This window comes from Macaca thibetana, chromosome 11 (assembly GCF_024542745.1).
Source record: "Macaca thibetana thibetana isolate TM-01 chromosome 11, ASM2454274v1, whole genome shotgun sequence".
NCBI classification, from domain to species: Eukaryota; Metazoa; Chordata; class Mammalia; order Primates; family Cercopithecidae; genus Macaca; species Macaca thibetana.
The window spans coordinates 96,762,113-96,776,717 of NC_065588.1; the positions used below are offsets into that span (position 1 = coordinate 96,762,113).

The 14,605-nt window shown below is 40.3% G+C and overlaps 1 protein-coding gene across 1 annotated transcript in view; it reads left to right on the top strand.

The window, feature by feature from the left end:
- The window catches only part of SLC17A8 (solute carrier family 17 member 8), a 64,749-nt gene extending 50,370 nt beyond the window's left edge, over window positions 1-14,379 (top strand). The window contains exons 10-12 of the mRNA XM_050746983.1: window positions 4,682-4,792; window positions 10,027-10,154; window positions 12,140-14,379. Coding sequence (XP_050602940.1) covers window positions 4,682-4,792; window positions 10,027-10,154; window positions 12,140-12,484 — 584 coding nt within the window. The 3' untranslated portion in view covers window positions 12,485-14,379. The remainder of the gene's footprint in view (window positions 1-4,681; window positions 4,793-10,026; window positions 10,155-12,139) is intronic.
- The last annotated feature ends 226 nt before the right edge of the window (window positions 14,380-14,605 follow it).

Below are 14,605 nucleotides of genomic sequence, written 5' to 3' on the forward strand. Positions count from 1 at the left end.
ATCAGTGAAGAATGCAGGTTGATTTGGAAATGACGAAGCACTGGTATGATCTTCCAGAGAATTTTGGTTGGCTTTTTGGTTTCCTAATAAGAAATATAGAAGGCATTTCTCATCTGAGAAGGATCACACATATCTTGGAGCCTGTCATCTTTTCTTTCCATAGATTTCAATGTGCCATTAAAATCATTTAAAGCAAAAGAGATCACTTAAGACATGATATTCAATTCATTCTGAATCAGGGTCCACGTCTATGATACTTAAAGACAGATGCCAAATTCTTGTCCTGTCCCCTCTATAGAACATGTAAAGTGTAACTGAGGTCAAAAATTCTATTGTGGCTGAATCAGTTACATGTGTGAACTTCAGATTATTTTAATATGAAATAAAATATTTCTTAAGCCTTTAAGTCCTAGTTTTGTTTTTCTTGGCAATTCTAAATAGGTTCGGTTTTAAGGATTTCCTTATTACCCCTAAAGTTCAAATTTTATCCTTAAGCTCCTGAAACATGCAGCCCTGTCTCTAGTATTTTAACTGTCAGTAGAAACCATTTAGGCTTTTAAATACTTTTTTTTCCATTGGCAATCTGCTATTTGGCCAAAAATTGTTTTCTTACAGATGAGCTGATGTATCATTTGTAAGTTTTATTCTTTACACAATATCATCATTCTAATTCTTTGGGGGAATTAACTTTCTGCACGCTTCTGTTGAGAGTGTTAAAATAAAAGAAGTTTCAGCCAAATGTCTTGTTATTTAGGATAGGCCACTTCTAAGACACATATAGTTAGTATATGAAACACTAGCAATTTTTCCCTATGTGTAATCTTAAATGTTGAAACAAAATTAAGAAAAAGTAGCAATGATATAAAGCATATAGTTTTAAAAGTAAGACTTCCCTAATTACATTTCATCCTCTTTAGAAGTCATTTAAAACAATTATTAGTTCTTGCCCTTCTTTATAGTAGTGTTGAAGAAATGGTTCAAAAAGGCAAATATTAATAACCATCATTTACGGTAAGTACTTTAGCTTGTAAATCTTATTTTCTTTATTCTGGGTCCCATTTCCTTTCCTTTGCATTAATTCATTAAACGTTATGTATGTATGTATGTATGTATGTATGTATGTATATATGTAGAGACAGAGTCTCACTCTGTTGCCCAGGCTGGAGTGCAGTGGTGCAATCTCGGCTCACTGCAACCTCCACCTCCCGGGTTCAAGTGATTCTCCTGCCTCAGCCTACCGAGTAGCTGGGATTACAGGCACATGCAACCGTGCCTGGCTAACTTTCATATTTTTGTAGAGAAGGGGTTTTGCCATTTTGCCCAGGCTGGTCTTGAACTCCTGACCTCAGGTGATCCACCTGCCTTGGCCTCCCAAAGAGCTGGAATTATAGGTGTGCACTACCATGTCTGGCCAAACATTATTTATTGAGTGCATACTACATGCTAGCCATACTCTGTGTTAAATATACAGTTTTGTGGGAGAGGCAGAAACACAAATGAAAAGTTACAAAGCAATATTGAAAAGTTCTATAAAATGATGAGAAGGTGATGTCAGCTTCATTGGTTGAGGGTAGGGAGAGGGTTGTTAGGGAAGCTTTCTAGAGGAGGCACTATTTAATCTGGACTTTAAAAATAGTAAGATTTATTCAGAAAAAGAGAAAGTGATGAGAGAAGAGTATTCCAGGTAAAGAAACAATGTGTGAAAATACATACGGGCATGAGACAGTATTGTGTGGTTAGAAAACAGCTAATAGAGGAGTATGTCTATAGCACAGATGGCTGTCTACAGAATGGGGGCGGTAAGCAAAGAGATGAGGGCTGGAAGAAGATGAAACTGGAACGGCAGGAGGGATTCATTATAGAACACTATACTCATGATGTGGAGCCCATGACAAACACATTAAGCACAGGAGCGAATAATGAGGTGTGTGGCTTAGAAAGACAGTGGTATTGAGAATGCATCAGAAGAGGACGAGTTGGGAAGACTACCAAAGTGGCTTATTATGGCTGAGCATGGTGGCTCAGGCCTGTAATCCCAGCACTTTGGGAGGCCAAGGCAGATGGATCACTTGAGGTCAGGAGTTCGAGACCAGCCTGGCCAACATGGGGAAACCCAGCCTCTACTAAAAATACAAAAATTAGACTGGCATGGTGGCTCACGCCTGTAATCCCAGCACTTTGGGAGGCTGAGGCGGGTGGATCACGAGGTCAGGAGACTGAGACTATCCTGGCTAACACGGTGAAACTGCATCTGTACTAAAAATACAAAAAATTAGCTGGGCGTGGTGGCGGGCACCTGCAGTCCCAGCTACTCAGGAGGCTGAGGTGGGAGAATGGTGTGAACTCGGGAGGCAACTGCAGTGAGCAGAGATCACGCCACTGAACTCCAGCCTGGGCAACAGAGCGAGACTCCGTCTCAAAAAAAAAAAAAAAAGTTAGCTGGGCGTGGTGGTGGGTTATAATCCCAGCTACTGGCAAGGCTGAGTCAGGAGAACCACCTGAACCGGGAGGCAGAGGTTGCAATGAGCTGAGATTGCACCACTGCACTCTAGTCTGGGCGACAGAGCACTACTCCATCTCAAACAAAAGGAGAAAAAAAGGTGGCTTATTGCAGTTGTCCTGGTAAGAGGTCACAGGTGCTGGAACTAAAGCAGTGACAGGGGAGGAGAAAGTGGCAGTTACACTGGACAGATATTTCTGAGGCCAAACCTGCAGATTTGTACGTGAAAGCTGAGGCAGGAGGAGAAGTCCAAGGCAGTTCTGAAATTTCTGCATCGGACTTCTGGCTACCATTTGTTGAGCTGTACCCATGTGCCACACTCAGTACCTCATATGCCAATTTCATTCACTCTTCCACTACCTCACAAGGCTGTGGTATTATCTCCATTTTTTGGATGAGGAATCTAAGAGGTGTAGTAACTTGTTCAAGGTCACACAATTAGTGATTTTGAAGTGGAAAGTGAACCCATACCAGTTTGACTCTAAAGACTGGGTTCTAAACACAGAATACAGAAGATTAATTTAGAGAAGGAGAAGAAACACGTGGTGGTGACGGTTTGCATTGTTTGTTTAGGAGTAAAAAAGGGAAGAGGCCGGGGCGGTGGCTCACACCTGTAATCCCAGCACTTTGGGAGGCTGAAGTAGGTGGACCACCCGAGGTCAGGAGTGGCCAGCCTGGCCAACATGGCAAAACCAGCCTGACCAACATGGAAACACCCCGACTCTACTAAAAATACAAAATTAGCTGGGCATGGTGGGGCATGCCCATAATCCCAGCTACTTGGGAGGCTGAGACAGGAGAATCATTTGAACCTGGGAGGCAGAAGTTGCAGTGAGCCGAGGTCACACCATTGCACTCCAGCTTGGGTGATAAGAGCAAGACTCTGTCTCAATAATAATAAAAATAATAATAAATAAAAAAATAGGGGACGAGAGAATTGATTTGGGCATATTGCCTTTGAGGTACTGTAGGACAATTGTGTGGAGATGTCTGGAATCAGCAGTCTTCAAATGAAACACCACTAATTGTCTCTTCCCCCTCCTAAGGCATTCTATATACTTGGAAATGATATTTATATTATTTTTCTGTCTGTTGTTAGCTGAACTTCTTTTTTCGGGTGAGAAGAAACTTCATAATTTCCTCATTCTTTTTTTTTTAATTTTGCTAGACTCAATTATTCTGAATGAAAGGAACAGAAAGTACTTTTGTTCTGCAATATTTTCTGTGCAAAAATCTCATGTACTATTTGTCGCTTTTTTTTTTTTTTTTTTTTAAGAGGCCTGAGAGCTTGGTGAATTTCTGAAATAGAAAAATTTTGACTTTTGCTTTACAAGTGGTGAAGTGCTGTGTTTATTTTTTCTTGTTTGTTTCAGATATTTGCTACAGCTTTCTGGTTGCTTTTGGCAATAAATATTAGAGTGTTGTCATTTTACTTTTACGGGAAAGGCCATAACTAGTCAAAGGGGAATCATTACCACAGTTATATAGTAGAGTTTTAGTATTTAACAATGGCAGGGGCAATTACCCATGAAGCAACTAATAATTAACATCCCTCATCTCAGGAGCATCACTGGAACCTATTGGGACCGTGTGGTGTTCAAGGTGCACCGGGATAATGTTAGAAAGTTTGCAAACACCCAGGGAATATTAGCAGAGTCATGTAGTCATGAAATACCTGCATGGCATTGTAATCTCTGTACCAGAATGTAGGTCTGTGGGGGAACAGAAAACCAAACACCGCATGTCCCCACTCATAAGTGGGAGATGAACAATGAGAACACATGGACACAGGGAAGGGAACATCACACACTGGGGCCTGCTAGGGGGCAAGGGGAGGGAGAGCATTAGAGCAAATACCTAATGCACGTGGGGCCTAAAACCTATATGATGGGTTGATAGGTGCAGCAAACCACCATGGCACATGTATACCTACATAACAAACCTGCACATTCTGCACATGTATCCCTGAACTTAAATCCCAGAACTTCAAGTAAAAAAAAAAAAAAAAAAAAAAAAAAATTAAATTCCAGAACTTAAAAAAAAGACACACACACACACACACAAACAAAATAAATTTAGGTATGTGGAATTATAGGTTAGTTCTTATTTGATAAATAAATGAACTTGGGTTGACTGATATGAAAATGACATTTTGTTTTCCCTTGCTGTTTCCACTTGCAGGTTTTGGCATGGAGGCAACCTTACTCCTGGTGGTTGGCTTTTCCCATACCAAAGGGGTGGCTATCTCCTTTCTGGTGCTTGCTGTAGGATTTAGTGGCTTTGCTATTTCAGGTAATGTGTCCTTTGGGTTTCCAGGTCTTGACGATAGATTCAACAAGTCCCAGGAAGAAGGAAGGACAAGGATATTGTAGCACCTTCTTTCAGTAGCCAGTCCATTCTCAGATAGCAGGACCACCGCCCAGAGAATGTCATCTAGTAGGGGTGATTTTGTAAGATCACTGAGAACTGGGCTTGGGAGTTCAGTTAAGGTGGAATTTTTCCTACTTACTTTGTTATGGGAAAAGACACAAAGCGCAGATGACCCTTCTGAGATATGAGCAGAGGCCCAAGCGTATGTCCTGGGTGAAGTGGACTTACATACTTTAGCACCATGTCACCCTACCTGATAGAGGCTCCTGTGACTTTTTCAAGCCTCGCCTCTGGCTAGAGAACTGTGAGTATCATTACAGTCATAGAATCAGAAGCTTTTTAAAGAGTGAAAACCTTCTTTAGATTTTTGTCTACTCCATTACTTTCATTTTCCAAACAAGAAAATGTGGGTCCAGAGAGAGGAAGTGACTTTCTCAACCAGGTAAAGCTGTTAAGAATAATGACAGTGATGATGTGAGCTAGCGATGACCAAGCACAGATTCTGTGCCAGGGACTGTTCCATGCAATCTGCGTGTATTAAGCCCTGTCTCTCTCACAACTACTCTGCTGGGTATCAGTGCTGTTACGATCCCCATTTTACAGGGGCAGAAAGTGGTCTACTGTATGTGAGAGAGAGGCCAGAGGGCAATCGTATCAGAAGCTTCCTATGCGAAACTGGGTCAAAGGGTGAAATTTAGTTGTTTGTCTATCTTTAAAACATTATAATAAAAAATACGGTTACTGGCCGGGTGCGCTGGCTTATGCATGTAATCGTAGCACTTTGGGAGACCGAGATGAATCCATCACTTGAGCCCAGGAGTTCCAGACCAGCCTGGGCAACATGGCAAAAACCCATCTCTACAAAAAATACAAAAAGTTAGCTAAGTGTAATGGCGCACACCTGCAGTCCCAGTTACTCAGGAGGTTGAGGTGAGAGGATGGCTTGAGTCTGGGAGTTGGAGGTTGCAGTAAGCTGAGTTCGTGCCACTGCACTCCAGCCTGGATGACAGAGTGAGACCCTGTCTCGAGAAAAATAAATAAATAAATAAATAAATAAAATAAAAATAAAAAATGGTTACTTAAAGAAAATTTTACATATATTGCATATATCTCACAACATCGTGAAGCAAGTAGTAGTATATCACTACGTTACTGATTTTTCACTATTTTACTAAAGCTCAGAAAAATTTAATACTTTCCTAATGTCACACAGTTAGTGGCAAAGGAAGGATGCCAGAACACTTCTGCGTGGCCCAAAGGCTATGCTCCTTCCATTATTCCAGCTTGCCTTAGATATCAAATAGTGTTAGTGTCCACGAATAGAAAAACATGGAACCTCTGGTCTAAACTGCCCTAAGACAGGGGCTTGTATCTGTCAAAATAAATAGAGCTGATGAATAATTAAATTAGAAAATAAAGTAAAAGTCTAAATTAAAAGTAACTTGCAGCTAAGTAATTCGGTTTAGAGATGCATAGATCTGGGGTGGGGTTTGAGGCCCTCTTTACTACTTACTATTTATAAAAGAAAAAAATTGCTAAATTATGAAAACTCTCAAGCTTCAGTTTTCTCATCTAGAGATTGGAGAGATGAAACAGCAACCCATAGGGTTGTTGGGAGGATAAACTTAGATAATTCATGCATTTCCTCGCACTTCTTGTGGGCTGGGCATTTTTCTTAGCACTGGGGATATTGCAGTGAACAAATGAAAGAGTCCGTCCCCCTAAAGTTTGCATTCTAGTGGAAATATTTATTCAAATAAAAACCTTAGCTTTATTTATTTGAAGCCCTTAGCACAGTGCCAGATGCATAACAAAATTAATGAGTGTTCACCATTATTGTTCTGTTAGTACACACACCAGCCCAGTGCTTCTCAGAGTTATATGAAATCACCATAGGATATTTCAGAATGCAGATTCTGACTTGGTAACTCTAGAGTGGAGCCTGAGATTCTGCAGTTTTTAGTAAGCTCCCCAGCGCTGCTGCTGCTGCTGCAGGGCAATCCACACTTTGAGTAGCAAGGGCACAGCAATCACGACTTGCTTCCAGAAGGATGCTAAGGAATGACTTCCCTTGATAACTTTGTGAGCAAAAGAGATCCATATCCTGTTCCCAGAGATACTGAAATGTTCAAGTTCATATTGCTTCCTTTCCCCCAATTGCCAATTAAGTCACAGGCTGAAGGAGAGAAACCCAATACTCCAAATCACAGAAGCTGCTTTTTTTTTTTCCTTTTTTTTTTTAAGACAGGGTTTGTTGCCTTGTGCAGTGGTTCATGCCTGTAATCCCAGCACTTTGGGAGGCCGAGGCAGATGGATCACCTGAGATCAGGAGTTCAAGACCAGCCTGGCCAACATGGTGAAACCCCATGTCTACTGAAAATATAAAAATTAGTTGGTTGTGGTGGTATATGCCTGAAGTCCCAGCTACTGGGGAGGCTGAGGTTGCAGTGAGCCAAGATTGCACCACTGCACTCTAGCCTGGGTGACAAAGAGAGATTCTGTCTCAAAAGAAAAAAAAAAAATTAGACAGGGTCTTACTTTGTCACGCAGGCTGGAGTGCAGTGACATGATCGCAGATCATTGCAGCCTCTACCTCCCATGCTCAACTGATTCTCCTGCCTCAGCCTCCTGAGTAGCTGGGGCTACAGGCATGTGCCACCATGCCTGTGTGTGTGTGTGTGTGTGTGTGTGTGTGTGTGTGTGTGTGTGTAAATTTATTTATTTATTTATTTATTTATTTTCGAGACAGGGTCTCACAATGTTGTCTAGGCTGGTCTCGAACTCCTGGCCTCAAGTGATTCTCCTGCCTCGGCCTCTCAAAGTATTGAGATTACGGGCATGAACCACCACATCTGGCCTTCTTGCCACTTTTTAAACATGATTTCATTTAATCCTCATCACAACCTTGATGAGAAGGGTATTGCTACATTCACTTTATTGGTGGGGAAACCAAAGTGTGGTTTAACTCGCCCAGCGAAGTGACTGGGAGTGTGGAATAAAGGTCCCAGTTGGTCCCAGCAATGACACTGTGGGAGGGATTGTGGCCACGGGGCAATAATTCCTCAGGATCTACTGTCTGCCAACTTTTAAAGGAATAAACGCGGATGCCAGGGAAGACTGACTGGCACAATTTAGGAGCTGATTATAGACAAGACTGCTGAGATAGATGAGGTTAAAAATAGGCAAGGAATGAGTGATGCCTGTTTTGGGAAATGTCCTATACAGAGAAGACAGATTCTCTCAGTTTGTGTGTAATTTTTTTCATCTGCTATAAAAATCTATCAATATCTCAATTTCTCAGTGATTTCCCCTCCTCCCCAAATGTCAGGATTGTGCAGCTAGAAACCTAAATGGCTTTTCCCACATTATCTTTAGCTGAATGCAGTTGCCTGGGCTTTGTATCAGAGCATAATACTCAACAATCATATTAATTGCTTCTTATCTCTGGATTCTTTTCTAATAAAGTGTTTATCACATTCAAATCAATGATAAGATTAATGAACTTGCAGCTGTTTTATATTCTGATCATTTGGCACATTGACCTGAAAGAGAAGGTATGTTTATTATTACCAAAAAGTTTTCTCAAAATTTCTGCCCGAAGGGAGGTAGAAAAGACAACCAACCAATGTGCCAGATTAGAACAAAAAATATTTTAAGTCCTATTTTCAGTTTTTTTGCACAGAATAGAGAAGTAAAAAGCAAAGCAAAGGAAAACAAAAAGATGAATAAAGGCTACAACTTCTTGCTATAATTTCAGTAGGTGAAGGTGGTAATTAGTTTAGCAACTATTTATTGAGTGACCACAATGTGCCAGGCACTTTGCTAGTTCAGGGGAGATGGTGCTAAACAAGACGGATGGCTAACCACCTGTAAAGAGCATGCATATTGGTTTACATGTCTATACACCGTGTAGTTAACATACATTATTTAACTTAATTCCTACGTCAATATTATAAGAATCGTTATGCCATTATATAGATAAAGAAACTGAGGTTCAGGAAGTTTAAATCCTTGGTCTAGGCTTGCATCTCAGTTAAGCTACCAGAATTGAAGTCTGTCTGATTCGAACATGCAACCCTGCAATATATTGACAACGTCGGATCTCTTTGCTGCAACTTCCGCCTCCTGGGTTCAAGCGATTCTCCTGTCTCAGCCTCTCAAGTAGCTGGGATTACAGGCATGTGCCACCAGGCCTGGCTAATTTTTGTATTTTTAGTAGAGTTGAGATTTTGCCATGTTGGCCAGGCTGGTCTCGAACTTCTGACCTCAGGTGATCTGCCCGCCTCAGCCTCCCAAAGTGCTGAGATTATAGGCATGAGCCACCATGGCCGGCCAGCAGCATTATCTTTTGATAGAAACCTCAAAGAGAGGGAGTTACCTGGCAGTGGCAGCAGAAGGTAGTAGTAGTAGTAGTAGTAGTATAGCTTCGATATTTGCTTCACATACCTATTTCCCCTGAGTCTCTATCACTCTATCACTTTATGAAGTGAGTAGTAATATTATCCTCATATCGGAGATGAAGAAACAGAGGCCCCCAAATTACTTGTTTACATAGAAGAAATAAGATTCAAGTCCAGATTTACAAACTCCAAATCCAGTAGGTGTGTGAAAGTGTTTTGTAAATTGCAGAGGTTCTCCCAATGTTTGTGCAAATGTTTCATTAAAAAGCACCATTTTCATTGTGTGAAAAGGTGGCCATGTGGCCAATAAGGTAGGCTTACTCTTGGCTGCCTTTTAAGAGTAAGTCAAGGGTAGGAGCGGGAATATTATGAAGCAAGGTTTGGTCTCGTCATACTGTATATGATTGCATGATTATTTACTCTGAATAAATGTGATTCAGTCTTTAGGCTTTTCAGTATTGTGCCAAACACCGTATTTTGGAATTCAGAACCTATAAGGTAGAGATGCCATAATTCTCCTTGTAGAGAGAGCCCATAATAGATATCCATAATCAGTTCGAGCATTGTCTACCAGTACTGCTTTGTGTGGACACAGCCTCTTGAACCCAGTCCTCTTGGTCTGGAAACTAATATCCATCAGTCATATACTAGAGGAAACCAAACAGATTGGTGAAGGTTGGGACAACTGAGTATTTTCCAAAGTGTATTTGGAATTCTGTTCTTGACTCTGATTTTGAGGTTTTGGCTTCACTGTAGGTTTTAATGTCAACCACCTGGATATTGCCCCCCGCTATGCCAGCATTCTCATGGGGATCTCAAATGGAGTGGGAACCCTCTCTGGAATGGTCTGTCCCCTCATTGTTGGTGCAATGACCAGGCACAAGGTAAAGTTCTCCTTTGTGGCTGTGGGTTACAGTATCAGAGGACTGGAGCACTAACACAAACTTGAGATTTCAAAGCTCTATCGCAGTCTGTAGATGTGTATGTCCTTGACCTTGACTGAGTCAGCTGAACTTCTTTTATTTTTATTTTCTTCTTCTGATTTTCAAATCATTGCTTATCAATGGCACCAAGGCTAATTGTTGTTTTGTTCTATGTTTTTTCAATTGAGGAATAAAAGTCTGGGGAGAGGGGTATGGGCCTTAGAAACTGTTTAGAGACACAAAGAAGAAACTGAGGCAGTCAACTTGGGATAAATGAGTTACTGAAGATTGTTTTCTCATTCTCAGTGATTAAACTTTATAACCTAATTCCATCCATTGCTTAGCATGTTTCAGCCTGAAAAGATGAGTGTTATTCTACTTCCTTGTTAAGAATAAAATAAACAGGACATTAATAACCTACCCAGTTGTTACTGAGCCTTTGTGAATTTGGACTAGGGTAAGTGATAGAGGCAGATCCATCCAGAATTCAACCACAGCCCACGTGATTTCTTTATCTTTGTCACTGAAACGTCTCAAGATGCTGCTTTCTGCAAATAAAAATTCTCTGATACCATGGGATTATTTTCCCCCAACTATTTTCTTAGTTGGATTGCCTATTACAAATATAACTTCAGAAGTTTTTTCAGCTTCCTGCAGAAGAAAGTGTGAGAGGGCCGGGCGCGGTGGCTCACGCCGGTAATCCCAGCACTTTGGGAGGCGGAGGCGGGCGGATCACGAGGTCAGGAGATCCAGACCATCCTGGCTAACACGGTGAAACCCTGTCTCTACTAAAAATACAAAAAAATTAGCCAGGCGTGGTGGCGGGCGCCTGTAGTCCCAGCTACTCAGGAGGCTGAGGCAGGAGAATTGCGTGAACCCGGGAGGTGGAGCTTGCAGTGAGCCCAGATCGCGCCACTGCACTCCAGCCCGGGCGACAGAGTGAGACTCTGTCTCAAAAAACAAAAAACAAACAAACAAACAAAAAAAGGCGTGAGATAAATTTTCTTACTTTTTGACAGAAAAGGAAGGTAGGATTTTATAGGCAGGGAATTCATGTTTTCCCTCTCTGTTCATGGAATTATAGGATTGATAACCTGACTGTTAAATCCAAGATATTTTCCCCCAACCTTAGACACAAATTCCCATTATTTTTTGACATACTTTTTTTTACACTGAAAATATGATTATAAATAAAGTTCTTGCCAGTCAAGGGTGAGAACTTTAATGGCTCAAATATTGTTATGTATCCAACAACAAGCAAGAAGGAGACTTCTGATATTTAAGACAGCGGGTTCCTAAAACAAGTTTAATTTAGCTGACTATGTGAAGGGAAACCCCATTTGAATATTCAAAAAGCTATGCAATGGTGCTGCATGTATTAATATTTTTATGTGCTGTTTATTTTAAAATGTATTTTCGTGTAATCCCAGCACTTTGGGAGGCCGAGGAGGGCGGATCACGAGGTCAGGAAATCGAGACCATCCTGGCTAACATGGTGAAACCCCGTTTCTACTAAAAATACAAAAAATTAGCCGGACGTGGTGGCGGGCGCCCAGCCACTCCGGAGGCCGAGGCAGGAGAATGGTGTGAACCTGGGAGGCGGAGCTTGCAGTGAGCCAAGATGGCATCACTGCACTCCAGCCTGGGCGACAGAGTGAGACTCCGTCTCAAAAAAAAAAAAAGTATTTTCTAAATTAAAAAAATTCATATTTATTGTCATGTCTAACTTTTATATTCATTGTAGTCTTCACTTTCATTTTTTAAGTTTTTCTTTTAAATTAGGTTTGAATCCTGGATGGTGCTTCTGACACACATCCTCCCTCCCAAGGAACAGAGCATTGCCTTCCAAATGGGCAGGTGCTTTTTCCCAGTAGAGGCCTCCAGGACATACTGGTAATCTCTGGTTTTAGTTAAAACATTAATTGGCACTTTATTTCCTTATTTAGACCCGTGAAGAATGGCAGAATGTGTTCCTCATAGCTGCCCTGGTGCATTACAGTGGTGTGATCTTCTATGGGGTCTTTGCTTCTGGGGAGAAACAGGAGTGGGCTGACCCAGAGAATCTCTCTGAGGAGAAATGTGGAATCATTGACCAGGATGAGTTAGCTGAGGAGACAGAACTCAACCATGAGAGTTTTGTGAGTCCCAAAAAGATGATGTCTTATGGAGCCACCATCCAGAATTGTGAAGTCCAGAAGAAGGAATGGAAAGGACAGAGAGGAGTGACCCTTGATGAGGAAGAGCTGACATCCTACCAGAATGAAGAGAGAAACTTCTCAGCTACATCCTAATGTCTGAGGTGCACTTCTGTCTTCTCCTTACTTTAGAACCAGAAACTATCCATACCTATTGCCTTTCTTTTAGCCCAGCTTGTCAGAAGTCCAAATATGGGGGGTGGAGAAGATCTACCCAGCAACAAGGGAAAGAGAAATACTATCTTTCAATGACACGTATAGGTAAGGAGCTGTGCTCAGCTGGTAACATAGTTGATAATACATATTTTTTGAATTGACAGTTGACCCTTCTCTCAAAGAGCTGAACTTACTCAGAAAGGAATGACTAGACGAAAAATGAGACAATACCATGTTGTTCAAAGAAACAGTGAAGGAAATGGGGATGTTTGGCCAGAAGGAATGTAAACAGTAGCAGTAGCTGCCACCACATCTCTAGGGTAGCCATGCAGAGGAGGGCTTCATATTCCCAATAAACCCCACGTTGTGGCAGGTGCTTTATAAACACTCTTATTTAATCTCTGCACCTTTATGACACACATTTCTTATCCCCATTTTATAACCAACGAATCTAAAGCAACAAGAAATGAACTTGCTCAAGGTCATCTGCCAGGGTCAGTGCTGAGATTGTTGAAGCTCCCAATAGGTGGCAGTTTTTGGGAAGAAGATTTCCATTCAGTGTAGGGAAGACATTTGTAATAATGAAAACTGACAATGGAGTAATTGTGAGTAATTCACCATTTTAGCAGGTGTCAGGGAAGGGAAACATTTGGGTTGATGAGGCAGAGGGGATTCAAATGTGTGAGAGGCTAGATTCAAAGACCCTCAGTGTTCTATGTTATCTGAGGAGTCAAATGGTTCTGTGACTCCATAGTTTTTAAAGTAGTAAGGGTCACAGACTACATCAGAGATTCAAATAGTTTTTTTAAAGAAAAGCTAAGCAAGAGAGCCAAATTTTTAGGAATCTGATGGTCAAAATGGCTGAAAGCAGTAAACAAGAGTTTGGTTATTAAGTTTCAACTTTTCGTAATGTTAAGAATGTAGCTAAATGATGTCCCAAATTACTTGTAAACTTTTAAGACATTTAATAATTTAAGAAGTAGGTTCATGTGTTTTCTTAGGTACAATTCTCCTGAAATAATTTTCTATTTAAAAAAAATGTATATCTTTAGCCTTCTCTGCTGGAGATTATAGTAGGAAGTTTCATCAGATTATACAAAATTATGATTTTGTATCAAAAGTATTCATGATGACTCTATTTGGAATGATATTCAGGGAAATCACAATAATATAGCAGTAGTTATACAGGGAAATCCTACAATGAAAACATTTGGGACAATTAGACCTACAGTTACTGTTGAAAAATTCACCTTTGATTGCATAAGGCAATTACATGGATACTTTTAGATATATTTAAATTTTTAACATTGACATCTAGAGGGTTATTTGAAAATAAAATTATTTTCCTGTTCATTGGTTTTGAAAATTTTATTTCTACTTTCGGAAGAAAGATATAATATGGAAAAATTACAGATTTATTTGTAATTTATTATTGTAGGGTGTTTTTTTTTTTCTAATTTCTCCCACATGTATTTCTGGTCCCCAGTAATACTAGCTGAGTTGTAGTGTATTTTATAAACAGAATAATCTTGGGGAAAAATTGTGACTCTTCATTAAATAATATTCTTTATGTCATTAGCATACAATTTATGTTAGTAGACATCTTTAAATCTCTTTAATGAGTGAATCCATGCAAGCCCTATAGAACAGTTCCTAGCATGCAGGAAATGCCCAAGTAAATAGCTGTCATCATCATTATCATCTTTTAACATTTTGGGGGACTTTCCAGTTGAAAAGAAAACATGCTATGTCATTTTTATCCATTATCCCTGGAACTTATTGTGAAAGTTGTGCTGTTTGCTAAGTAAAATAAAAAATAAAAAATTAGCAATTTATGATAGCCAGTGTTTTATTTTGTGTGTGTGTTAATAAAGTCAAATAATTGTATATTAAAAACTCATGATAATCCTTAGGGTAGTAGTATATATATTGTGACACAAAGTTGTATTTATCGCATCGTTTGAAGTTGATGTCATGTGCAGAAAATCCACATTTTTCCTGTAACTTGCCCTTATGATATGTATTTTTTAAAAATGAAATCATGGATCAATGTGTTAAAAA